Source organism: Lipotes vexillifer, unplaced genomic scaffold, assembly GCF_000442215.2.
Source record: "Lipotes vexillifer unplaced genomic scaffold, Lipotes_vexillifer_v1.1 scaffold63, whole genome shotgun sequence".
Classification (NCBI taxonomy): Eukaryota; Metazoa; Chordata; class Mammalia; order Artiodactyla; family Lipotidae; genus Lipotes; species Lipotes vexillifer.
This window is the reverse complement of record NW_006784492.1, coordinates 2,653,612-2,680,838: the sequence shown is the minus strand read 5'-3', so window position 1 is coordinate 2,680,838 and position 27,227 is coordinate 2,653,612. Positions and strand designations below refer to the sequence as shown.

The window sequence follows — 27,227 nt, the reverse complement described above, 5'->3', positions numbered from 1 at the left end:
GCGTCCCCTGCATCGGCAGGCGGACTCTCAACCACTGTGCCACCAGGGAAGCCCTGACTTTTTTTTTTTAATCTTAAAGCACTGGTTGTAGAGCATCATCCCTATTTATATGCTTTTGTTTATACCACCCTCTACTGCACTGTATATATGTAAATGTAGAAATGCAGTTAGCTTTATTTTGGTTATGCACCTATATTTTATTGTTTAGATTTAGCTTGACAAATCTTCCCTGTGCAAGTCACAGAGGAGCATGCGGGAGCAAGAGACCCACATCTCCTTTGGGGGCGTATGTTTTCATTTATGAGAACTGCAGACAGAATTCATTCCTCTCTTTTTCCTTTCCAAATCAGACACTTGATTTCAGTCAGTGTAATGCTTGTCAGATGCTTGATTCCACTTCCCAATATCCTTTTTTGTTTCTATTTTATAATAATAACAGCTATATCTCCCTGGAGTAAATTATCGTGGTCAATACAGTGACCCTCATTTCCATCTGTACCTCTTGAGGAATGAAAAGCTTGATGTACCTGGGTGGCAGTTTCAGTTTCCAGCTCTCTACCTTTCCCTGGTAACTGTTTCCTCCCCTGTTTACCACAGATTCTAACTCAGTAGAGCATAGAGTCATGGGAATAAGAAGCAGAATATTTACAAATGTGAGAAAGGCATACTTATGAGGGCCCTTGTTTTCTCCTCTGTCTCTTGATATCTACAACTATTAGAGTGATGCTGTCATATATTGATTTCTGGCATATATCCTTAAGAATAACGGCTAGTGCTTTACATACTAGTACAAGGTAAAAATCCTATAAACACCGTTTATGGCTTGACTTGGTTTTGTTTGTTTGTTTTCTTTTGTTTTGCTTTTAATGCTATTAAATAATTTCCTTGGCTGGAAAATGTGTTGGTGAAACCACAATTTACTGTACTGGCAGAAGCATGTTGGGCAGATATGGCATATCCGAATTCCATTGAGGGTAAATTGTTATTGCCTCTGTGATGAGAGAAGGTGAATATAGGACCCAGATGTTCAGTGCCCTTCTGATAAATACAGTGTTGTTACCTACCTCCACCCCAGTCTACAGAGAACAGTCTTGTCTCCGTACTCAGTCTAGGAGTAGAGTAGCACAGTTATCTAGTAAGCATCATACTTGCCCAGTAATATCACAGATATGTAATTAGTACATTTTTATAATTAATGAAGGGCGGTAGAGACAGAGTTCTATAAATATAAATCTTTTCCAGTGACATCTCACCAATAGCATGGCATTTGAATAAATGTAGATTTCTGTAGAATTTGTAGTGGAACAAAGCAACAGAGTGGATATCGTACTATTTTTTGGTAGCTTGATTATACTCAGCATTCACTCATTCTTCAATGTCCTCTACAGTTTTTAAGCCCTTTTCATCCTGTTTCACTTCCCCTCTCTGTCTTTTTTCCCCTTGGCTATCTTACCTGTTCCTCATACTGTCTTTCTTCTCCTGGTTTTGGTTCTATTTAATCTTCCTTACTTGTTGGATAGCTTCTCTCCAGAGACAACGCACAATCCCAACACTTAAAACCCGGTGAGGAGTTCAGAATCCTCTTCCTTTAGATTACGGGTGGGTGAAATGTGACGGTGTATTTCTGGGCGACTGGTAAGTGATTTTTAGCAAAAAAGTGTTTTTGATAGAAAGAGTAAATTCACATCCCCCCAAAATCTTGCTTCCATTTGTATAATATCTTTTATTTTTGTTAGGTTGAAACTCCATTGGAAGAAGCTATTAAATTTTTAACTCCGTTGAAGAACTTGGTGAAGAACAAGATAGAAACTCATCTTTTTGCCTTTGAGATTTACTTTAGGAAAGGTAGGCAATTAGGGTACAGTGGCCCTGATAAGATCGATCACGGAACTTCTTAGCTACAGTCACCCAGTTCTGATAGCCTCACCACTGTAGGGTGTTTTGGCAAATGCCGGTGCGGCTTCCTCACAGAAATGCCTCCTGCTTACAACATGCTGTGGGGAAGTACGATGATGTGATTATCTCTTTCTTCTAGGACATGAGCATCAAAAATAGATGTACAGTATATAACCAGGATTAAGGTGAAATACAGGCATTATCATGTTCATATGTGGATAAAATTTAGTAAATACATAATACACATAGATCTTAGAATAGTGTCTGATACACAGTAAGCATTAAATAAATGTCAGCTATTAGCCATTGTTATAAATAGAAGATGTGATGTTTGAGGTGTATCTTGAAGAATGTACCATACTTCTAAAAGAAAAGATGCACAGAAGGGAAGAGTATCCATGAAGAAAACACAAGTGTGTGTAAGTAATGTTGAGGTTATCTGTATTGCCTGAGCCACATAAAGGATAAATGGAGGATCTTGGTTACCAGATTTAGAAATCTTGTAGGTTACCAGATTTAGAATTCTTATATACATAGAATTCTTATGTAATCCAAGTGGTTCATTGAAAAAAAGTTTATCACCGAGGTGATACATATTGAAGGAAAGAGAAACTGGTTAGTAACATCTGACAACAAGTCACTGCTCCAAACAGTGTAACTGTCCTGCTAAACAAGATAGAATAAAATCGTACCTCTATAGAGTACCCATGCTGGGACTTCCCTGGTGGTCTAGTGGGTAAGGAAGGCTCCATGCTCCCAGTGCAGGGGGCCTGGGTTCCATCCCTGGTCAGGGAACTAGATCCCACATGCATGTCACAACTAAGAAGTCCTCATGCTGCAATGAAGGTCTGGTGTGCTGTAACTAAGACCCAGTGCAGCCAAAATAAATAAATATTTAAAAATAAATAAAATAAGTTTAAAAAATCATGTTTATCAAATGCCAGGAAAAGGTTGCTATATAACGTTTCAAAATAAGATCCAGAACTAGCTATAGTTTGATTTTAATCTTTATTAAGATATTTATATGAGTATGTAAAATAGAAAAGTAGCCAGGAAGAAAATAGATCAAAAGATAAGAGATTGTCTCTTGATGGAATTTGAGTGATTAAAATATTTTTTTATATTTTCTATTTTCCACAATGATTTTGTTATAATCTGGAAAATTAGTTTAATAAATAGTCAAGTAATTTAAAAACTTTTAACAGTTAACACAACTTTTTTTTTTTTTTTCGGTACGCGGGCCTCTCACTGTTGTGGCCTCTCCCGTTGCGGAGCCCAGGCTCCGGACGTGCAGGCTCAGCGGCCATGGCTCACGGGCCCAGCCGCTCCACGGCACGTGGGATCTTCCCGGACCGGGGCACGAACCCGTGTCTCCTGCATCGGCAGGCGGACTCTCAACCACTGCGCCACCAGGGAAGCCCAACACAACTGTCTTTTAAACAAATATTCTTGCATGGAACCCCAGAGTATAAAATACAAAAGCCCTTCTGCCTTAAGTGGTGAAAGGCAATGAAAATTCCATTCAGTTGGCTTCTTTGCTGTGTACTAACCTCTGAATCACTCCAGAGTTGCAACAGTGTGAAATGGGCAATGACAAAGGGCATAGCAGTATTTTTAGCTTTCTGAGTGTAGGGGGTAAGGGAAAAGGAATTGTCAGAATTCAAGGGTTTGAATTTTGATATTTGGAGAATGATACCAAACTAGGGAAGTCTTAACAAAGAGGTGTTTATGGATGAGACTTGGAAGTGTGGTGAGTATTCAGGTGCAATTTTCCATTCATCAGGTGGAAACACTACTGAAGCTTGGAGAACATGGGGGATGGGGTGGGAGGAGATAGCATTGAGAAAGATTAGAAAATGACTAAGGACATAACCTTGTTGAATACTATACCTTTTGAGGGGGAAGAGAAGCCAGGGATTGACAGGGGAGGAACAGTCAGGTGGAAGGGAAACCATTTCATGTGTCACAAAACACAAGAAAGGCATAAACAATATTAGTTTCAAGCGTAAACAATGAAGTTTTCTAAGTAATGGGAAAAATTAGTTTATTTGACTACAAAAAAGAGGTTAGGGAATGAAATGGCTTCAAAATTTTCTTGTTTATATGGCATTAGTTCAGGTAATGTTGAATGCTATCTAAATTTTTTATACTTAATAAAACCTTTTTTTCTTAAAGAATGTTGTGTGGAAAATATTAGCTAATGTTGCTAATCTGAGGAAATCATTTGCTTTTAGTCATATGTTTCAGTTCAGATGTGATTGACTCTAAATGAGTTTTTCTATTTGTAAGAAATTAGTCCTCCAAAGGAGGACATCTCTTTTTATCAAATGATCAAAATATATCTTTTTCTTTTTATAGAAAAGTTTCTTTTGATGCTACAATCAGTAAAGAGGGCATTTGCTATTGATTCTAGTCATCCCTGGCTTCATGAATGTATGATTCGACTCTTTAGTACTGGTATGTTTTTGTTTTCCATTACTTAAGTATTTGACTGCAGTAGTTGATAGTGACTGTATAAGTGATTTGTACAAGTTTATCATAAACTCAATCATTTTAAGGCTGCTGTGTATTAAATTAGCTGAGGGGGAAGAAAAAGTGTTCTTTTCTTTGTGGTAAAGGTCTTTATTTTCAGGCTAGAAATGTTACCTGATTTTGACATAGAATCATTCAGTCCAAATATTTGAGAATCACCTTTATTTCTGTTTCTAAAAAGTTAATAAGTTGAATTTTTGAATCATATTTCATTATGTAAAACTTCTTAGTAAATTGTTCTAAAATTAAAGTAGCTCTTTGAAATTGATCAGTTATCTCATTTATCTCTGTCTTTAGCACAGTTATTTGAGTCATAAAATCTTTGTCACTAAATACAGGTTAAAAAGAACTTTAAAACAGTTGTTGCACTCTTCAAATGTTTAGACAGTAAGATCCGTACATTATAGTTTTAATGCGAGGTAAAGCTACAGAATTTTAGAGGACGAAAGGTGGAATTTTATGCTAATTATCTCTCCTTTTATAGTTGAGAAACCTGGGACCCTAGAAGACTAAATTACTTATTCAAGATAACATCAATAATAGTAATGAAGCAGGGCTGAGGGCCCAAGGCTTTATATTGCTCTTTGTACTACAAGAGCTTTAAGTCTAGAATAAAGTACTCCTGTAGTCAAGTAGTGCTGTTTTTGTTTTTCTTTTTAAGTGACTGGATAAGGAGAAATTGAATCTTTAATATAACAGTCTGCAGAATTTGGAAATACTATTAAATTAGCTATCTCATTACTGAATACTTAGCCCCATGTGAACCCATACATCATATAAAAATAATGAGATTAAACCAAGCATCCCAGTCATTCTTTTGAAAAATGCTAAATTGTCCCAATTAAGAACATGGTTTTGACTTCTAAGAAAAAGTAAAGCCTTATTTAAATCATATTTATGCTTATCAAAAAAATGATTCCTGTTACAGAAACTGAATCATAGAAAAATTTTCCTCAATTTTTAAAAATTCTGAAGTAATAAATAATGTAACCACATTATAGAAAATAGAAGAAATAATTGCTGTATTTAGAGAAAATAAGGGAGTTTCTTTTTAGTGTCCTTTTTTTTTGTATTAAAAATAACTTTTAAGGCTAGAAACAAGTCTTAATTCATTCTCAGTTAGAATGGAGTGCATTTAAACTATTTTCAATATATACATACTTTGTTTTTATATAGTCAATTCTTTCCTGAAAGGTAATAAAATAATACATATAAATTTTATGGAGTTAGAAATACACATCCTTTGAAATACACATTAAAAGTGGCATATTTAGATGTATTTGCTTGTAATGAGTGTGTGGATTGATGAACATAATGACCATTTTCTTGCAACAGTTGTTTCAGAAAATTAAAATGCTTATGGACTTCAGAGGAACGAAGGCAGAATGGTCCTGGCATTCAAAGTTAGAATGACTGAGCGGAGTTGATGTTAGCTGTGCCCATTGCTCCAGGCGTTCAGCCGACATCACTGTCAGGAAGAGATTTACAAAGTCATCCTTATTTTCACTAGATTTAGGCATCTTCGTTACTATAACCCACAGGGTTCCTTTAACTAATATATTTGGTTCTTGAGAAAAAGATTTGATTTTGAAGTAACTTTTCAGGAACACATTTGTCATGTTAAGTTATATTGTAGTAACTTCTTTACAAAGAAATGCTCACAAGTAACACCTTTCCAGAGAGTATGGAGGTAAAAACAGTACCTCCACACTTGTTTTATCAGTTGTAGAGACTCCTCTAAGTGAATGTTCATTTTAGCATGGTTATGGGCACCTTCCAAGTCTCCAGAATGTTGTTGTACTACCAACGTAAATAATAACTGCTACACGGAGTCACTTACTATATAGGGTATTCCCTCCCCCGTTTTTAATTAGGAGGATGATATTACCACTTTGAAGTTTTTCACTTTTTTTTTTAAGTTGTAGAATTTAAAGCAATTTTAATTATATTTCTGGTCAGTTCTAAGTAAAAGATAGGAGCTTAGGTATTCAGTTGTTATAATATTGTCTTATATGTTTAAATTCCCTTAAATGCTTTTAAAATTAGTAATATTTGATCACTTTGATCTACCGTGAATCTTACATCATTTTCCTCTCATTTGTACAAACTCATTTCTTCCTTTTCCCTGCAGATTATTTTTCTTCCATACTTATGTATTCCCCCCCCCCCCCCCCCAAAAAAACCACCTTGCTTAATTAATGCTCTCATTTATTTATTTTGTCGTTTTGAGTAGTAAATCACTTGTGCTGTAACCTAGTAGTGAGTAGAGTCATTATCTCACACAAAATATGAACATACTCTACACAATTAGCAAAAAATGCTGGCTAGCCTGGGAACCCAGGGAAACTCCTTTTGCTAAGAATCAACCCCTTCCTCAGTGTGACTTTTAACTATTGGTGATTACTAGGTTTATTTAATCTGCTAATAAGCTAATAGCACGAACCAAACATGATTTTAATTTTAGGATATCTGAGGACTCAAATCATAAGCCTCTTAGAAGAGGTTTTATTCCCCTACCCACAGTTATTACTTTTTCTTGATTCATTCACAGGACTTATTATTGTATCATGGAAGATAATTAGGTAGTTTGAGATTTTTTACTTTCTTGAGACCTCAGTATTTTTTGGTTAGTTTTTATCAATTTCGAAGGATTTTTAGATTGACTCCCCGCCCTTCATTAGTCTTCAGCCATAAAAGCTTATCTAATAAATCTTCGGCATTTGAGGCTGCCCCTTTTCTTAAAGGTACAGGTGGAACTTCCTTATATAGAATTCCATAGGACATTCTAAATTTTACTACAGGGACTTCTCTGGTGGTCCAGTGGTTAAGATGCTGAGCTCCCAGTGCAGGGGGCCCGGGTTCGGTCCCTGGTCAGGGAACTAGATCCTGCATGCTGCGACTAAAAGATCCCACACGCGGCAACAAAAAGATTCCGCATGCCGCAACTAAGACCCAGCGCAGACAGCCAGCCAGCCAGCCAGCCAGCTAGCTAAATAAATAAATAGATAGATAGATAGATAGATAGATAGGTAGGTAGGTAGATAAATTCCTCACCTCATTGGTGTATAATGTTAAAAAAATTTTTTTTTGCTACAGTAGAATTGATTGGTTGGTTGGTTGATTGATTGTAATTAATATCTTTCTGGAAATTACAGTTCCAATCTACATGATTTAGGGGAGAAAATTGAGTTGGCCAGAAACAATTTGTGAACTAGTAAGGGAATGTTTTTGGAAACATTCCTTTTGTCTGTTAAACAAAGAATTGCTTTATTAATACAAACTATTAATACCCCCCAAAAAGGAAACAGCTGTTAGTCGATGTTGGGAGTTATTAAATATTTCCTCTTTGATGCATCCCAAGAGATACATATTTATGTATTTTTTAAAATTGTATGAGTCGTTTTTTAAAGCAGTTTTGATTTTTCTGGGGAGATGTTTAATCTGAAGAAAACAAGTTAATGAAAGTAATGAAAAACATGAAAAGTGTAGTTTCCAACTATAATGTAAACTATACAGTTAGTTTCCTATCTGCATGCAAAGTATCCTGAAAGCATTTCAAGCAAACCAATAAGGCCCATGGAAATAACATATTTTATAGATGACCCCTGTTTGTTGACATAATGTTCATTGTAATTGGCTATAACCTATTTTAACAATTTTTCTGCTGGTTCTCTCGGTACTCCTGTGCCAGTTCCTCTCCGAAAGACGGATATTGATAAATTGCCAAATCCAAGTTGCAAATACAGCCATAATGGAGGTTAAGCTAAATTATTTAATTAGTAGCTCATTTATTTGAACTACGCAGTTCTGTACAATGATAGAAGAAATGCTGTTCAACCAACAAAGGGCATATATCAATCAAATATTCAGTTACTAATTATGTGTAGAATATTTCATTTGGATGTTTGCTATTCAGGAGTTCAGTGTTCTTTAAACTTAGGGTAATGATCCATTAGTGAGACCATGAAAGAAGTTTACTGGGTCATTTTCAGCATTTGAAAACCTAAAATAGAAATAGAGTGGAAGATCCAAGCATGTGTTGCACAAATTAAGGGTCAGTGTTCTGTGAAACTTTCATTTCCCGCAATAAGGTATGTATATAGGATACATGTTCATCAGAGTACAGATGCTTAGTTGTAGTCAGAGTTTGAAAGCCACCAACAGTAGTTCCTAATCGTAAGGGAAAATCTATCTATCTTTTCTTCAATCTATGACAAAAATAGTACCTTGGAATGGAATACCTATTATATCATTAGCTATTTTGTTCATAGCTTTTCCTTACTGTGATCCTTCTGGGTTAGATATCACCTCAGTTTCACAGATCAAGAAAGAGGTTCAGAGAGGTTATGATTTGTCCAAGCCTAGATTCATACCCAGGTCTGTCTGGCTCAAAGCTCCAGACTGTCTCTCTATACCAAAATAATAATGAAACAAAACTAAACTAGGATTCAACCCAGGGAGGTTGGGGGCCAGTTTTTCCATCCCTGAATGCCAAAGCCTGGGAATATGATGAATACAGTGTATACATTACAGGAAAATACTTCGGTGGTCCTTCGGAATTTATTATACAGTGATAGCTCAACTCACATAATCACTGAAAATAAAGGTCAATGACCACTTCTTTTAATTGGTAAATTTGTAATGGCTTGCTTGGGTATAGAAGAAGATGGAGAGGGTGAGGAAAATTCTGTTGTCTTCTGCACTCCATATTTGCTGTGACACTACTTGCCAGGTAGGTGCCATCAAGCCCCTATGTTATGACCTCCCTTTAAAGTTGAGGGGGGCAGCTGCTAGGGGCTTAGAAGGCTGTGGTACTTTGTCTTTCAGCATCTATATTGTTTTCAGTACAGAATTCTTTTCTGGAAACGAATCATCTGTCAATGAAATGTCTTTGATAGCCTTTAGAAAATCATTAGACTATTCTGCTGATACACATTCTTTAAATTTATATAGATTAGCTCTTTAAATGGTGACTTATCAGTAGGTTTATCTAGTCTTTGTATATAAAATTGCTTTGTTTCATTGGCCTCATCAGGTAGATAATTTTTTAATTCCTACGAACTTTATCAGTATCTAACTGCTAATAGAGTTTGTTTTAAATTTGTTCAGCAGTGTGTGAAAGTAAAGATTTACCTGATACAGTTAGAACAGTATTAAAACAAGAAATGAATCGTCTTTTTGGAGCAACGAATCCAAAGAATTTTAACGAAACTTTTCTGAAAAGGAATTCTGATTCATTGCCACACAGATTATCAGGTAATCACTTTATTTTGTCCTTATCTTAGACTCTGAAACAACTTCAGTTTTTATTATGATGGATCAATGACAAGGTTACACATTTTTTGCAGGGAAGAGGCAAATGCGTACATGTCACATTTTATTCCCATGAAAACAGGCAGCTTAAATATGCCTCATAAATTTTTTAATCTCTTAGGTAAAATTTTTACTATGAATCAAGGCCAGTAGTTTCTCCTGGTTCTGCATCGGCATTACAAAGAAACAAGTATAAACTGAATTTAGCTATCCGTTCCATACAGTGAGGGAGGATCTTTCTGTTTATTTTCTTTCTGTCATCAACATGCTCTTAAAATTCACTTGGATACAACCCATCGCCTTTCATTTTTGATGCTTTATAAGATATCAGACTTGACAGTGCTGCACTCCTGAAACCATCTCACGGGCAAGGGTCATTTGGCAAGGGTCTGTGCTAATGAGCCAAGTCTGGACTTGATGGGACTGCATGGGTAGTGCTTTAGTAGTGTGCTTTTTAAATACCTGGCTAAGAAGCCCAGCAGCTTTGTATATGCCTTTGTGGAATTCTGAATTCAGTTTTTTTGGCTCGTGCCATCAAGGTTGGGTATCTCCCACACCCCTACCCCCTCAAACACACACACACATGCTATCACTCACACACACACACACACACACACACACACTCTCTCTCTCTCTCTCTCTCTCTCTCACTCTCTCTCTCTCTCTCTCTCTCTCTCTGAAGTATTCTCCTCAACCCCAAAGTATGCTCATTTTCGAAAGAAAACTATCCATGGTCCCACCACCCAAAGACAACTATTATTAGAATATTTGTGTTTCTTCACAGTCTCTCTTACCTTAATAGTTCTCCTAGTTTGGGCACTTAGACCGTTTCTGGTCTACTGTCTCCGGATTTTTTTTTTTAATAACAATATTTCAAATGGTTATTCCCATTTTTCTAATAAAGTGCCACACTCTGTGTGCACATGTACCTTGCTTTTTTTTTTTTGGCCACACTGCGCGGCATGTGGGATCTTAGTTCCCCAACCAGGGATTGAACCTGCGCCCCCTGCAGTGGAAGCGCAGAATCTTAACTACAGGACCCCTACCTTGCATTTTATAGTTGAATGGATAGAAGATAAAATGCTGGTTTTATCTTGAAATAAAACAAGTTTCCTTTTTCCTTCTCATTTAGCTGCCAAAATGGTATATTATTTAGATCCATCTAGTCAGAAACGAGCTATAGAGTTGGCAACAACACTTGATGAATCCCTCACTAACAGAAACCTCCAGGTAAAGACTTTTTCACAATCTCTCTGTAAGAGTACCAGACTACTTCTTGTTTCTGCTTTCACCAAGAGAAGAATTCTCACCAAATAGTTTTTTTGTTATTTATGCATACTGTTCTCCAAACTATTGTGAATCCATCTCAGAAACTGAGCTTCTCTTAAATTTATTTAAGATTGTGTATGTGTGCACACACATACGGCAGGCTACTTGGCATACAGTAACTAGTTTCACATCTAGTTGAATAATAAGAATGATCATTTTGAATAATATTTTTAAGAAATTTGTTTTGGTAAAGTTTTATACACTAATTTAGTTAATTAATTTTGGATCTCAGTTCGTATCTATACATTTCTGAGCAAGCAGTGGTTTTAGTGACAATTCTGATGTATTTAAGATGTATTTACCAGGAATTAAATTAAAATGCTCATTTTACAGCTTGCAGTGTACATGTAATCGAGTAGAGTAAAAGATAATATGGGTGTGTTGCAAAATACACATTCTGCTTTTGGCTGAAAACAAAGAACAGCTACTTTGTGATAATTGGGCAGATAAAAAAGCACTTGCTGAAAGACAGTTTAATATATTCCTTTAATAGCAAATGAAGTAAATATGTTTAAGAAAGAAAGTTTTTACTTCTTGCATGCTAATTAACGTGTCATTTAGATTAGAACCTTTCTAGGCTGTCAGAGTTTGTGGGGTACTATATATATCCAGCAACTGTAGTATTTTCCAAGTGAAAAGGTAAAGGAAGAAAACATGAGAAATGCAAGTCAACATGAATCATTTAAAAATATAAGCAGACCTACATAAGGGTTTGGTTGAAAGAATTATCAGTTTTCATGAACAAATTTTTCTTGCATATATACCCTTTGTGTTTCTGAGACTCTCTTCCCTGCTTCGTCATTGGACATACCCTACGGTTCTCTTTAATTTGAATACAGGGTTGAAAAACAATGTTTGATTTTGCCAACTGGCTCTAAGCCTCTGAAAAGTTTAAAGTAATTGATAATGGCATGTAAATGTCAACATTTATACACAGAGCCGGGTAGGCTGAGGCAAGGTTGCCAGCGGTTACTTGCTGAGTGTCTTTAGATGTAGCACCCCACTCACCTTGCTTGTCCCACCTTAGTCCTGGCCCTGTTTAAACAGCCATCCTTTTGTATAAACCCTGCAGTTCTGAAGAAACTAATTCTAATGGAAGGCAGAGCGGGAGTAAATGCTTTTGTGTATCTTAAATATGTATGTTCGCCTCTTATTTTGGAAATCTTTTGTTAATGAAATGTCTCATAAGTTCACAGTAAAATCTCTCTCTCTTTTTTGACAAGTTATAACATGACCTTTTTTCTTTCTTTAGACATGTATGGAGGTATTAGAAGCCTTGTGTGATGGTAGCCTAGGAGACTGTAAAGAAGCTGCTGAAGTTTACAGAGCAAATTGTCATAAGCTTTTCCCTTACGCTTTGGCTTTCATGCCTCCTGGATATGAAGAGGATATGAAGATCACAGTTAATGGAGATAGCTCTGCAGAAACTGAAGAACTGGCCAATGAAATTTGAGCATCATTAAACAAGCAAATGGAATGACTTTGGACCATATCTAGTGTATAATATTTTTGTCACGCACCTGCTGCATTGCTCTAACTTACACACAATGAGAAGAGTAAATGTTCTTGCCTTCAAATAGTGTTTTACGTTTTTTACCCTGCTGAAAAGTATATATAAAATATCTAACATATTACAGGATATAGGTTCAGTTTCTTAAAAAATTAAAAGCTGCTAAAATTGAGGGATTAAAAAAAGATACCTTATCCTATTCCTACCTACCCACCCATGTTTTTAAACTAATTTATATAAAATCTGGAGGCTGTTACAGCTAACAAAGCAGGTGTGTGGCAGAAATATTACTTTAAATCTGTCTTGTGAGATTTTACTATATCTCAGACAGCAGAAATGCTGTTGTAGCACTGGATTCTTTCACTGAGCACAAAGAGGTGTTGGGGCTTTAGCATCTGACTGATTTTGTTACAAGGTTGATTCTGACGATAGGAAGTATGCAGTGTGAATCACCATTTACAGAGAAGCCTGCAACAGATGCTTGATGTTGCAGAAGCTGGGACATAGAGATACCAAGCAGAATGATAAGAAACCTAGAGGGTGTTCAGTACACTTGCTGTGTTTCCAAAATTCACTGTACATGATCAGTTTGGTGTTCTTGTACCACAGTTTTTAACTGGAGGAACCAGTTGGAACAATCTCAATTCTAACTAAAACTTGAAGAACTAAAATAACAATGCAAACCTTTCAGCATTGTTTTGGCCAAACTTGTTAAAACTGTAATGCAAGAACCACATGCACTGTGATGTGGCACCAACTAATTAGCAAGCATGAACTTTTTCACCCAAGAGTGAAAAAAGAAAATCTACCATGGCTTGGAGTTAAAGAGCAGAACTCCTGACTACCATTCTATGACCGATCAAGAGACTAACAGTTAAAAACCTCAGCAGGCCTTGTTCACGATATGCAGAAAAAAAAGTGCTGCAGTTTAGATACCTCTGGAATTTTTCCACAGTGTCACAGGTTTGTAATACTTGAAGCCCTACATTTCTAAGAATATATTTCTTGCTCAGTTGTTTCAGGCAAGCCCAAGACTTTGTAATTTTTAAAGGGCCCAAGATTTTTTTTTTTCAATAACAGACCAGCTTCTTTTTCCTGCAGTCACAGATGTAATTTCCTTTTTGTTGTCAAACATAAGGTACCAAATATGATGCAATAAATTGTTTTGAAAAACAGTTGTGTGAATATTTCAACTAATATGTGTTGGGCTTCTGTGAAAATACACAGGTGGAAACAGAGGTGCAAGCCTGAGGCAGTGTAATGTGCTGTAAGGCTAGTGCAGAGGGGAGATTTTTAGATCGGGCTTAGTGTTGGTGTCAAAAAATTACATAATGCAAGTGTAGTGGTGTTCCTGCATTAAGATTTCACTGAGGGCCAGGATGGCAGCAGGTACTATGAATATAATGAGTAATTTGAAAGGAAAATTGAGAACTGCTATTTTGATTGAGAAAGTGGGCCTTAAAATGTTAAACCCTACACACTGAGAATTATGGCCAGAGGCTTAACACTCGTTGCATCTGCAAGATCTCAGCAAATAAGGAGATTAAGTAAAATGAATCGATTGTATATATAACTGACCTTTTGTGGTACTTTTTAGTTTATAGAAAGTATATTCTAAAGGGAATTTTCAGGAGACCTGATCCTTTTACTGATTGAACAGGTGTGCTAAACTCAACGTTTCATAGTACATGACCTGCATTCCACATCCCGGTCTAACGATTTAGAGATGTAAAGACAAGTACAGACTGAACTCCAGTGCTTTGTTATGTTTTATTAACTGGCCCTGTCTCAGGAACATCTTAACAGATGGCAAGACAAAACAAAACCTTTTCCAGCTTCTCCTGTGAGTGGCAACTGAAATTCTTGTTGGTGGTGGAGGGAGAACACTGGTGTTCCCTCTACCACCAGCGAGGTCTTGGGAGGAGGCACCAGCCATGTGATAGGGGATGTATGTGTGACTTATGTTTAAACGCTACTGTATACGGAAATGAAATTCATATATTTGTCCTGACAATGTTCAAATGATGTAGATTGTCTTAGAATGAATATTCATAAGAACCAAGAACTCTTGATGCAGATGCCACCCACGAGGAGCTAAATTCCTAACCTGTATATTGTATTCCAACCCAATTTTACTGGAACTATTAAATAAATATTTTATTTTCTTTCAGGTTTACTTGATAGTGGATACATTGTCCGGTGTCAGAGGACATTGACAAGGGTTCATTTTATGTGCAGACATCACCCCTAAAACATTGTACTGTACTGTCTTGCTCTGGGTGGTGTCAACTGGATCATCTCACATTTGCCTCATTCACTCTATTCCAAGTGATACTGTGGGGAAAACAGGGTTAGGAAAAAAAAAAAGTGGGAAGAAAATGCAGTGATGTTGTAATCTAAACAAGTGCCTTATGTCTATTGCTAAGAACTGGTGTTATCAACCCTTTTGAGAAGAAAGGGTCCCTTGACCTGTATTAACATAGGAGAAGTAAAGTTCTTTTTGTTTTTCTTTATATTTTTACCACTCTTGTCATTTCTCATTTAAAAACTAAAATTTGACTAGGTTAGTTTTTCTCAGCTTTAATTAGATAGTTGAGTCATAACATTTTCAACGTTTTTCTGTATCTATTTATTATGCACAAGAATAAAGTGATCTAATAGCATGACTAAAAGTAGTCCCGACATTAGTGAATAGCTTTTCTGTGGGTTTCATCAAGCCCTTGTTTTTCACAGTGTTGTTTGTACTCCGTGGTATATTGCTGTTAGGGGTGTGAAACGAAAGCTGTGATTGTAAGAAGAGGCCAGAAAAGTGTGGTCTAGATTCAGGTAGGTTGTGATAAATTCAGGGAAGTCTGTCTTCTACCCCATTTCTAGGAATATTTCAGTTGCCACGTGTAGCATCTGTTTGGAAAAAGTTTAAAAGCGAAGTGTTGGATTTTCTTACCAGATACGTATATACTTGTCTGAGTAACTACCAGCCTTAAATTTTGACGTTACTCTTTAAGAGGATTCAAAGGAAGACGGATCCTTCAGATGGAAGGTGGTCTTCCTCTTCTAGCTTGTGCTCCACCTCTTGCGGTTACAGGCAAGGTTTCCTGGTACCATTCTGCTGTCATCTGAACTTTGCTGGGTCCACTGCCAAACCTACATTAAAAACAGTCCCATGAAGTGGCTCTGCTGCCCCGTGGGGGGCTGAAACCTTAAGTTCTGTTCCAGTTTTGTTGGTTGGAAACCTCACAACTTGTAGCAATAAAGCATTTTTGGAAAAGGTTATTACTGTCTGTCGAGCTGCACTTGCAGCTTTCAGTGTGCATCATCCTGCGAGGCGGATGTTGGTAGCGTGCAGGACGCTCTGCAGAAGAGTGCTGTCACTCCGATAACCAGAGGATTACCTGTTGCATACTCTAGGTTACCCACGCGGCCTGTTTGTTTGGCGCTGCTGCCTCCATCAGGACACGCCCCTCTTAGGGTGACGTAAAAATGGGCAGAAGGGAAGGGAGGCTGTGTGTTGTAGGAGGGAGGGTCTAAGGGTTCCAGCCTCTTGGTTTATCCAGTTGGCCTCTGAAGCGATGCCATCCTGGGATTATAGCCAGAAGAAAAAAAAATTGGTACTATTTAAATTAGAATTTACTGAACTGTCAACTATAGATAAACTTGGCATTTTAATCCTCAGTGCTCTTTGTAGGGTTCTGTGTGCCAAAAGCAGAATACAGATTTTGTTTCAAGCCTTCTTGTAGCAAAAGTAAAGTTGATACTTGGCAATCTAACAAGACTGTAATTTAGCTCTTACATTTTTTTTTTTTGTTGTTGTTGTTGTTTTGGCGATATGTGGGCCTCTCACTGTCGTGGCCTCTCCCCTTGCCGGACGCGCAAGCTCAGCGGCCATGGCTCCGCGGCACGTGGGATCCTCCCGGACCGGGGCACGAACCCGTATCCCCTGCATCGGCAGGCGGACTCTCAACCACTGCGCCACCAGGGAGGCCCTAGCTCTTACATTTTTTATATGTATTTTTTGGTGTCTATTTTGAGGGTCTGTATTATTTCATACAAGTGGTACAGTTCTAACTAACTGAAAAAAAAAATTGATGGTGATGAGAAAATGATGGGAAATTTCCTATCTGTGATATAAAGATTTCTGCTGTCGCTAAATCTTCAACTGGGCCTCAATAAGTATAAATTTTTAGAAACAACATAGGAGGGAAGAGATTTTTGGAATATATTCTGGATCCCATGGCTTGCTTTCAGCTCATAATTAAATTTGCCTTCTATATTTAGTTGCCTGTGCAGTGTCTAACAACCAAGAAGCCTGTCTCCATACCATTCTATGGCTATCTTTCCAATCTACCATAGTTTCCTAGTACTGAGCTTTGATAAACCTGCCACTTGTTTGCTTTGATCTGCAAGTTTATCAAATCCATTGTCTAGTGCCTGATGCCTTTACCACAACTGGTCTAGATACTGGGTTTTCTAAAGTGTTCTAAAACTCTGGTGTTTCTTAATTAATAGTGAATAACTAAGCTAACCACTTATCTGTCGAACTATTTGACTTCGAGTAGTTACTGTTGGCTGATTCATTCCATATCTCATAGCATTGTTCATTGACCTGCTAGGATGCTTCAATTTTAGAGAGATATCTAATTGCAATGTGAAGTTAAATGATTAATGCTTTGGTTCAGACTCATGAAAATCCATTTCTAATGTGATGTATGAAATCTTAAGGATTTACACTGGGTAATTTTAGTATAAAGGTACAGTGATTAGGACAGTACATAGTAGATATTCAAATCCTTGTTAAATTTGCTGTGAATATTAATATTGCCCTATAGATTGTAGACAATAGCAATAAAGTACTATTAACTTTCAGGTCACCTGCAAAGGCTCATAGATTTTTTATCTGTTGGTTTAGAGTCTTCCCATTTATATTCCCCTTGTCCCTGTCTGTTGGTCTTCAGGAATTTCCTCAAAATACCACAGATCCGTTATTTATGTTGAATGAATGTCTCGCATCTAATTTTTGGTTTTTTCCTATAGTTTGTCAGAGGAACAGTTGTGACTGGCCTTGTAGGAAGCAGGTGACCGGAGCACCATCCTCTGCTTTCGCAGCTGCCTGTTCATTGTGGCCTGAGTGGTCAGTGAATCTACTCATCCTTCATGTCTTTAGCAACCAGCCACCCAGGTAACAGTCACGTCCAGTGGAATTAAGTTACTGCGAAGATGGCCACTCAGTCGTCGTTTTTCTTTCATCTTTCAAACAGTATAAGGGGACTGGTAACACACAAACCACTTACCTGTAAGGCTTTATTTTCTGCAGCCTAGCATCTTGCCTTTTAATGGTTACAAGTAAGGAGACAGTAGGTGGGGATTGCACTGGTTATTTCTAGACACTTGACCTATATATAGCCAGTGTTCATCACAACCAAAGCTGTGGTCCACAACTGATCTTCTCTACTTAGGACTGGCAGTTGAATCTTTTTAAGTCATAAACTTAATCCTGGTTGTATATTAGAATCCCAGGAGGACTATTTAAAAGCCACAGACCTCATTGCCCAGGCCCACCTGCAAAGTTCTGATTTAAGTTATCTGGAGCCAGGCCTGGACATTGGTCTTGTCTTTTCCTTCCCTTCCTTTCTCCCTTCCTCCCATCCTCCTCCTCTCCCTCTCTCCCTTTCCTCTTGCCTTACCTCTTTCTTTCAAGACTACCCCAGTGATTCTAAGGGATACTGTCTTTTTTGAGGAGGAAGTTTAAAATATTTTATAGTATTTGGTTTTTTCCTCAAAGAGCTCAAAGGGCAAGCAACTATGTAAGTGCAAAAAGATGAACTTTCCCGTCTTACATTAAAGGGAAGAATTTGTAGTTGAACTTTCTGTCAAAAGGTCTGTCAGGTTATTTTCAAAGTCCATGCTTTTCCCCTGCTTAAATCATGCTGCTGGGACTTCCCTGGCAGTGCAGTGGTTAAGACTCCACGCTCCCAACACAGGGAACACAGGTTCGATCCCTGGTTGGGGAACAAAGATCCCTCATGCTGCTGCTCTACTACATGAGATGCTTGTATTCAAAGAAAAAAATCACCTCTACATACTTTTGTTAGATGTCATGGTAACTTGGCTCCACTGAAGCAATAATTGCCATAGATGCTTGAGTTTTTGAATGGATGAGCACCAAAGCAAAGCATGGAGACTGCAGGCTTTTTTTTTTTTTTAATCTTATTTATTATCATTTATTTTTGGCTGCATTGGGTCTTCATTGCTGCGCGCGGGCTTTCTCTAGTTGCGGCAACCAGGGGTTACTCTTCGTTTGGGTGTGCGTGCTTCTCATTGCGGTGGCTTCTCTTTGCGGAGCACGGGCTCTAGGCACGCGGGCTTCAATAGTTGTGGCACATGGGCTCAGTAGTTGTGGCTCACGGACTCTAGAGCGCAGGCTCAGTAGTTGTGGCGCTTGGGCTTAGTTGCTCCGCGGCATGTGGGATCTTCCCGGACCAGGGCACGAACCCGTGTCTCCTGCATCGGCAGGCGGACTCTCAACCACTGCACCACCAGGGAAGCCCAGGTTAAAGATTTTGATAAATGAAACTGGTTGATACTGTTCATTGCCATTTTTGAGTTTATAGACATGGATGATTTTCCTTCACCTTTGCAAACTGGGAGGTCAAATTGTTTTAATCTCTTCACATGGAAGGCTTACTTTATACTTTAGTTACTTTTCTGTGATCCTTGTGACTAAATGTCAAATTTCTGGCATAAACACCTTGTGGCTTGGTCCAACAATAGTATGATGTAGTTAAAACAAGCTTTAACATCAGACAGAACTAAGTGGGGGGTTTTTTTGGATTAATTAATTAATTAATATTTGGCTGCGTTGGGTGTTCGTTGCTGTGCGCGGGCTTTCTCTAGTTGCAGCGAGCGGGGGCTACTCTTCGTTGCAGTGTGCGGGCTTCTCAACACGGTGGCTTCTCTTGTTGTGGAGCATGGGCTCTAGGCAGGTGGGCTCAGTAGTTGTGGCACACAGGTTTAGTTGCCCCGCGGCATGTGGGATCTTCCCAGACCAGGGCTGGAACCCGTGTCTCCTGCATTGGCAGGTGGATTCTTAACCACTGCGCCACCAGGGAACTCCCAGACAGAAATAAGTTTAAATCCTGGCTCAGGTACCTTAGGCAAGCTACTAAGAATTTCTACTTCATATAGTTGTTGGAAGGATTAAGTAACATACTGTATATAAAGTGATTACCGCAAAGCCTGACACATAGTAAGCATTCATTATAAATATTAGTAAAACAATAAATATTGCAAAACAATGTTTACTTGTCAGTGTTCTACTTGAATATCTTTGTTTGTCTCTTGTAGTACATTGGGCCAGCATACTCAGGAAATAGTTTATAATCTTTTCCTAGATACTAACAGCTCAAGTTTTGCTTTTTTTTTTTTTTTTTTGCGATATGAGGGCCTCTTACTGTTGTGGCCTCTCCCGTTGCGGAGCACAGGCTTCGGACGCACAGGATCAGCAGCCATGGCTCATGGGCCCAGCCGCTCTGCGGCATGTGGGATCTTCCCAGACCGGGGCATGAACCCGCGTCCCCTGCATCGGCAGGCAGACTCTCAACCACTGCGCCGCCAGGGAAGCCCTCAAGTTTTGCTTTTTTTTTTCCCCCACTAGTGTTTTACTTTACATGAACTAGCACTTTACATATTTTGCCTTTTCACACAGTAGAGAAAATGACCTCCATCATTTTGACATTCATGAAAACTTTAGTGAACTTGGCAGATTTCTTGATGCTGCTGTTTAAAATTATTTAGAAGATATGAAATAAGGCCAGTCCCAGTGTCCTTCCTTCCATCCACTCAGTAGTTAGTGAATGCCTACCAGCTCCAGGAACTATGCTTCATACTGGGGATATGTGGCATATATGACTATATGACATAGTCCTTGCTCTCACAGTTTTCTTAGGCTAGTGAAGGAGACAAGCAAATCAAGAAATGATTGCAGCAGCAATATATAAACCCCTCAGAGACAGTACTGATTTCTGTTTGTATGGACTAGGAAAAGCTTAACAGAGAATGTTCCTTGAGTTTGGAAAGATAAAGATGAATTTCCTATACAGACAAAAGATAGAATGTGCCTAAAGGTACAGATACATGAAACAAGATAATGTATTCAGGAACTGTATGTAAAATATCCTGACAGAATCTGGGAAATGAGGCTGGGGCTGAGATTAAAGAGAGACTTAGATGACTTACTAAAAGACTGGATTTGGCTTTGTGTAAGCAGAGGTCAGTTATTGAAGAATTAGGGAAGGATGATAAGTATTTGAGAGAATTCTGCTAGCACTGTGATGGTGGGAATGGGGAGCAATATTGGAGGCACAACAGCTAATCAGAAGACTCAAGCTGAGCTAGTGAATAGTAGCTGTAAGAACTCACTGAGTTCTTACTATGTGCCAAGCAATGCAGTAAGCATTTTGTACCCGTGTAGCTATTACTCACTGAGTTCTTACTGTGTGCCAGGCAGTGCAGTAAGCATTTTGTACCCATTAGCTCATTTAATTCTTGAAAAAAACCATGATGAGGTGGGTATCGTTCCCATTTAACAGAAAACTTGAGGATCATAATTTTCCTGTGGTCACATAGCTTGTAAATGATTAAAAATCCTCGTTCAAGCCCAGTTTGTTCAAGTCTAACAAAGTGCTTGCTTCTGATCAATATAACATCTGCTAAGAAGCAGTAAGGGCAACAACAGTTCATTATGAAGAGAGCCAAGGATACAAGAGATGTGAAGAGGTAAGACCTCAATCAGCTGGCTATGTTGGAGGGAAGAGAGCGGTGCATGGAGAAGTAAAAGCTAGCAGTGATGCCCAGGGTTTTGGCATGCAACACTCTTTAACAGTATCATTAAACACAGTCAAGTATTGGGAAGAAGAAATTGAGGGGAAAGGAGGTCTTTTCAGACATGAATTTTAGGCATATTTCGCATAAGATGTGTAGGAGGCAGCTAGGTATATAGGTCTGAAACTCAGAAGGGAGGTGGCTTAAAAGAGTGAGCTGTGACAGAGTGAGGTAAGTCAGAAAGAGAAAAACAAATACCATATGCTAACACATATATGGAATCTAAAAATAAAAAATGGTTCTGAAGAACCTAGGGGCAGGACAGGAATAGACACAGACCTACTAGAGAATGGACTTGAGGACATGGGGAGGGGGAAGGGTAAGCTGAGACGAAGTGAGAGAGTGTCATGGACTTATATATACACTACCAAATGTAAAATAGATAGCTAGTGGGAAGCAGTCACATAGCACAGGGAGATCAGCTTGGTGCTTTGTGACCACCTAGAGAGGTGGGATAGGGAGGGTGGGAGGGAGATGCAAGAGGGAGGAGATATGGGGATATATGTGTATGTATAGCTGATTCACTTTGTTATAAAGCAGAAAGTAACACACCATTGTAAAGCAATTATTCTTCAATAAAGATGTTAAACAAAACAAAACAAAAAAAGTAGGAATAAACCTACCTAAGGAGACAAAAGACCTGTATGCAGAAAACTATGACACTGATGAAAGAAATTAAAGATGATACAGACAGATGGAGAGATATGCCATGTTCTTGGATGGGAAGAATCAACATTGTGAAAATGACTATATTACCCAAAGCAATCTACAGATTCAGTGCTATCCCTGTCAAACTACCAATGGCATTTTTCACAGAACTAGAACAAAAAATTTCACAATTTGTATGGAAACACAAAAGACCCCGAATAACCAAAGCAATCTTGAGAAAGAAAAACGGAGCTGGAGGAATCAGGCTACTGGACTTCAGACTATACTACAAAGCTACAGTAATCAAGACAGTGTGGTCCTGGCACAAAAACAGAGATATAGATCAGTGGAACAGGATAGAAAGCCCAGAGATAAACCCACGCACATATGGTCACCTTATTTTTGATAAAGGAGGCAAGAATATACAATGGAGAAAAGACAGCCTCTTCAGTAAGTGGTGCTGGGAAAACTGGACAGCTATATGTAGAGGAATAAAATTAGAACACTCCCTAACACCATACACAAAAATAAACTCAAAATGGATTAAAGACCTAAATGTAAGACCAGACACTATAAAACTCTTGGAGGAAAACATAGGCAAAACACTCTATGACATAAATCACAGCAAGATTCTTTTTGACCCACCTCCTAGAGAAATGGGAATAAAAACAAAAATAAACAAATGGGACCTAATGAAACTTAAAAGCTTTTGCATAGCAAAGGAAACCATAAACAAGACGAAAAGACAACCCTCAGAATGGGAGAACATAGTTGCAAATGAAGCAACTTACAAAGGATTAACCTCCAAAATTTACAAGCAGCTCATGCAACTCAATATCACAAAAACAGCCCAATCCAAAAATGGGCAGAAGACCTAAATAGACATTTCTCCAAAGGAGATACACAGATTGCCAACAAACACATGAAAGAATGCTCAACATCAGTAATCATTAGAGAAATGCAAATCAAAACTACAGTGAGGTATCACCTCACACCAGTCAGAATGGCCATCATCAAAAATATCTACAAACAGTAAATGCTGGAGAGGGTGTGGAGAAAAGGGAAGCCTCTTGCACTGTTAGTGGAAATGTAAATTGATACAGCCACTATAGAGAACAGTATGGAGGTTCCTTAAAAAACTAACAATAGAACAACCATACAACCCAGCAATCCCACTACCAGGCATATACCCTGAGAAAACCATAATTCAAAGAGGGTCATGTACCACAATGTTCATTGCAACTTTATTTACAATAACCAGGACATGGAAGCAACCTAAGTGTCCATCGACAGATGAATGGATAAAGAAGATGTGGCACATATATACAATGGAATATTACTCAGCCATAAAAAGAAACAAAATTGAGTTATTTATAGCGAGGTGGATGGACCTAGAGACTGTCATACAGAGTGAAGTAAGTCAGAAAGAGAAAAACAAATACCGTATGCTAACACATATATATGGAATCTAAAAAAAAAAAAAGTGGTCAGAAGAACCTAGGGGCAAGACAGGAATAAAGATGCAGACCTACTAGAGAATGGACTTGAGGATACCAGGAGGGGGAAGGGTAAGCTGGGACAAAGTGAGATAGTGGCATGGACATATATACACTACCACATGTAAAGTAGATAGCTAGTGGGAAGCAGCCGCATAGCACAGGGAGATCAGCTCAGTGCTTTGTGACCACCTAGAGGGGTGGGATAGGGAGGGTGGGAGGGAGGGAGATGCAAGAGGGAAGAGATATGGGAACATATGTATATGTATAGCTGATTCACTTTGTTATAAAGCAGAAACTAACACACCACTGTAAAGCAATTATACTCCAATAAAGATGTTTAAAAAAAAAAAAAAAGATGACTTACAAATACCGAGAGAAAAGGGGGTTGAGAAAGAGAAGTTACAGCCAAAGAGACCAAGAAGTCGTCAGAAAGCTGGGAGAAGTAGAAGATGATAGTGCTGGAGAGTCAAAACTTTGTAAGGGTTGGGGTCAAAAGGTTCAAAATCAAGATGTGATCATTCACATCCATCTAGTCGGTAACATTTTAGAAGTCTGAATGTCAATGCTGGCAGAGATGTTGAAAAACAGCACAGGAACTCTCAGGTGTACTGTCTTTGGGAGTATAAATTGGTATAATCATTATGAGGGCAATTGGCCATATTTATTTACTAAAATCAAACGTGTGGGGCTTCCCTGGTGGCGCAGTGATTGAGAGTCAGCCTGCCGATGCAGGGGACACGGGTTCGTGCCCCGGTCCGGGAAGATCCTACATGCCGCGGAGCGGCTGGGCCCGTGAGCCATGGCCGCTGAGCCTGCACGTCCGGAGCCTGTGCTCCGCAACGGGGGAGGCCACAGTGGTGAGAGGCCCGCGTACCGCAGAAAAAAAAAAATGTTACAGATTTTTCCTCTGCTTTATCTTTTCCTATTCGAACTCATTTTTTATTTTAAATATGTCATAGGCCCGCGTACCGCAAAAAAAAAAAAAAAAAAAAAACGTGTGTAAACCAGCAATTCTTCTAGGATATCTATATATATCTATATATACCTGTGTATATATACATGTATGTGTGTGTGTATACACACACACACACACACACACACACACACATATATATGCCCTGTAAACATTCCCACACATTTGCCAGAGAGACGTGCAAAAATGTTCATCACAGTATTGTTTATAATAATGAAATTTGGAAATAAAATGTAACATAAATTTTACTATATTCATTTAATGAAGTGCTGTACAGTTAATACAAATAAGCTAGCATTAGGTGAATCAAGGATTGCTCTCTAAAACAGTAGTGATCAAAAAAGTTAAATGGCATTGTATTATGTTTCTTATATGTAAATTTTTTAAGTGAGATAAGACTAAGTATCATTTATGGATATAGTCACATAAAGTAAAAGTTTAAAAATAGTTTTGGGAATTATAAACAGTCCACAACCACTGTCCAGAATTCAGGACAGTGGTTCTCTTGAAAGGAGGGAGAGCCACATAGGGGATCTAGTTTTTATTTCTTAAAAAATATGTTTGAGATAAATATGGCAAAATGTTAACATTAGGTGTTTTTGTTGATTTTGGGTCTATGTGGGATACTTTGTACAAAGTTAAAAAAAAAAAACCAACAATTTTTTTATTCCCCATTGAAAAAGTGAGTGGACAAAAATAGACTAATACTAAGATAATACTATAACTCACTCAGAAAGTAGGGAAAAAGTCAACAATTGAAACAAATGCTTCTTTGGTTTCTATACTCTCCCAGAAGGTTAAGGGTACTTTTACTGATTTATCAAGAGTGATGAGAAAAGTAGGAGGAAGGGTTACCAGGATGTGTAACATAATTTTTCAGGAAGAAAGGGGGCTCAAATAATATCTAAGACGTTATTGCCCTTTGTAATTTCCGAAGTGTTTATATGTAGGTACTATTATCCTTCCTTTACAGATGGAGGTATGTTACATGACTTGCTAAAAGGTGCCCAGCTAGTAGTAGAGAGCTGGGTCAAAGGACCCGTGTACATCTTTCCCTGTGTTCCTTCTTGCCTTATCAGCTGGGTGTTCAAGTTCACAAAACTAGATGTTAGAGCAGGAACTTGAACCCAGGTTTTCGTTTCAAGGCAAACTAAACTACACTGCGTTCCTGGACCACATACATTTGCTTAAAGAGCTATTACTGAAGTTAAATGCCTTGTGCTGTTTAGAACTGCCTTAGAAGAAAGAATTGTTGAAATTTTTTAAAAAATGAGTATTTTCTAAACTATGCATTTTTACACAGTATTTGTTTACCCTTTTTAATATATATGACACTGCTTTATGTGTCAAACTTATCTTTTTTTTTCCCTATAACCTCCTGTTATGCTGGTGTTTGGATTTCCTTTTACAATGGGGAAGTGGATTTTTAAGATGGTGAAGGTAAGTGTCATAAGATCATTTACCAGTACTGTGAATTGGAAACTACCGTCCTTTATCCCTTAAGTGAAATGCAGTGTTTTGCAAAAGAGACCACTCCAATGGCTAAGATGCCCGTGGTAATGTGGCCAAGAGCTGTATGTTATAGACATATTGATTATTAGAGATTGCCAGGCTGTCTTGCTAAAGTATTATAATTAAAACCCAAGATAACAGGGTCTATTCTGTACCTTACCTTTCACCCCAACTACAATATTATACTTCAGGCCAAAGAGTGACTCTTCCTGAGTGCAGTGGGGGGAAAACATTACCATTAGTGAAAACTATCACAAACTCACAAATACTAGTGTTTATTAGATCTTGCAGTTAGGAAGTCCTTCATAAACTTAGCAGAACTGGATTCCACAGATTAGTGGGAATTGAAGCCAGGGAACTGAGGTGAGCAGTGCGTGGAGGTGAGGACATTACAGGCTTCAGGAGATGCCGCTTTGTCAGAAACCTTTGAATGAGATGGAAAGGGAAGACAGAGGGCAGAAACAACAAGAAGATAAAGGGGTAAAAAGAAGGGTCATGATAGTTGAGAGATTTGAGCATGATTATAATTAGAAGGAAAGGAACTTTTAGAGGAGGGAGAAAATTGATGGAGTTAGGTCCCGAAGGACGTAGGCCTTGAAAAAGACACCCTTTCTTGGAAACAAAAAGGAAGTAAGAGAATGGTGCAAGCACATGTATAGCTGTGAGAGAAGAGGTTTATACTAGACGGTCTCAGTATTTTTTGTGAAGTGGAAAGTATGCTATTTGTGAAGCAGGAGGGGGTAAAAGGTTAGTTTGGGGAGGGATTTGAAGAGAGAATGGAGGTAGTTTGGAATATTCAGCTGACTAAAGAGAAAAGCATTAATGAACAGTGTTAACCACTGAATTGAGTTTGGAAATCATGAAAGTATAGTGGTTTTTATGATTGCTCCTAGTACCTCAGCTGAATGGCTTATAGAACCAGGCATATGACAGGACTGACCCAGAATTGTGAGCTGGATGACGACGGATGGAGGAGAAAGACAAGGATGAAGGGAAGGAGGTTGAGGCGCTGGCACCTGGCAGAATATGACACTGTTCTAGACATGTGTGTTGGAAGAGAGACACCAGGGAAGGAAAAACATGGAGGGGGATTGAAAGCACCGGTGAGAGAAGAGGCCATATGACCAATTAAGAGATC

At 38.3% G+C, this 27,227-nt stretch overlaps 1 protein-coding gene across 1 annotated transcript in view; it reads left to right on the top strand.

Annotated features, from left to right (window-relative positions):
* The window catches only part of NAA15 (N-alpha-acetyltransferase 15, NatA auxiliary subunit), a 77,839-nt gene extending 62,594 nt beyond the window's left edge, over window positions 1-15,245 (top strand). The window contains exons 16-20 of the mRNA XM_007456878.1: window positions 1,737-1,845; window positions 4,255-4,353; window positions 9,538-9,684; window positions 10,874-10,971; window positions 12,323-15,245. Of these exons, the coding sequence (XP_007456940.1) occupies window positions 1,737-1,845; window positions 4,255-4,353; window positions 9,538-9,684; window positions 10,874-10,971; window positions 12,323-12,523 (654 nt within the window). The 3' untranslated portion in view covers window positions 12,524-15,245. The remainder of the gene's footprint in view (window positions 1-1,736; window positions 1,846-4,254; window positions 4,354-9,537; window positions 9,685-10,873; window positions 10,972-12,322) is intronic.
* Window positions 15,246-27,227: the final 11,982 nt, after the last annotated feature.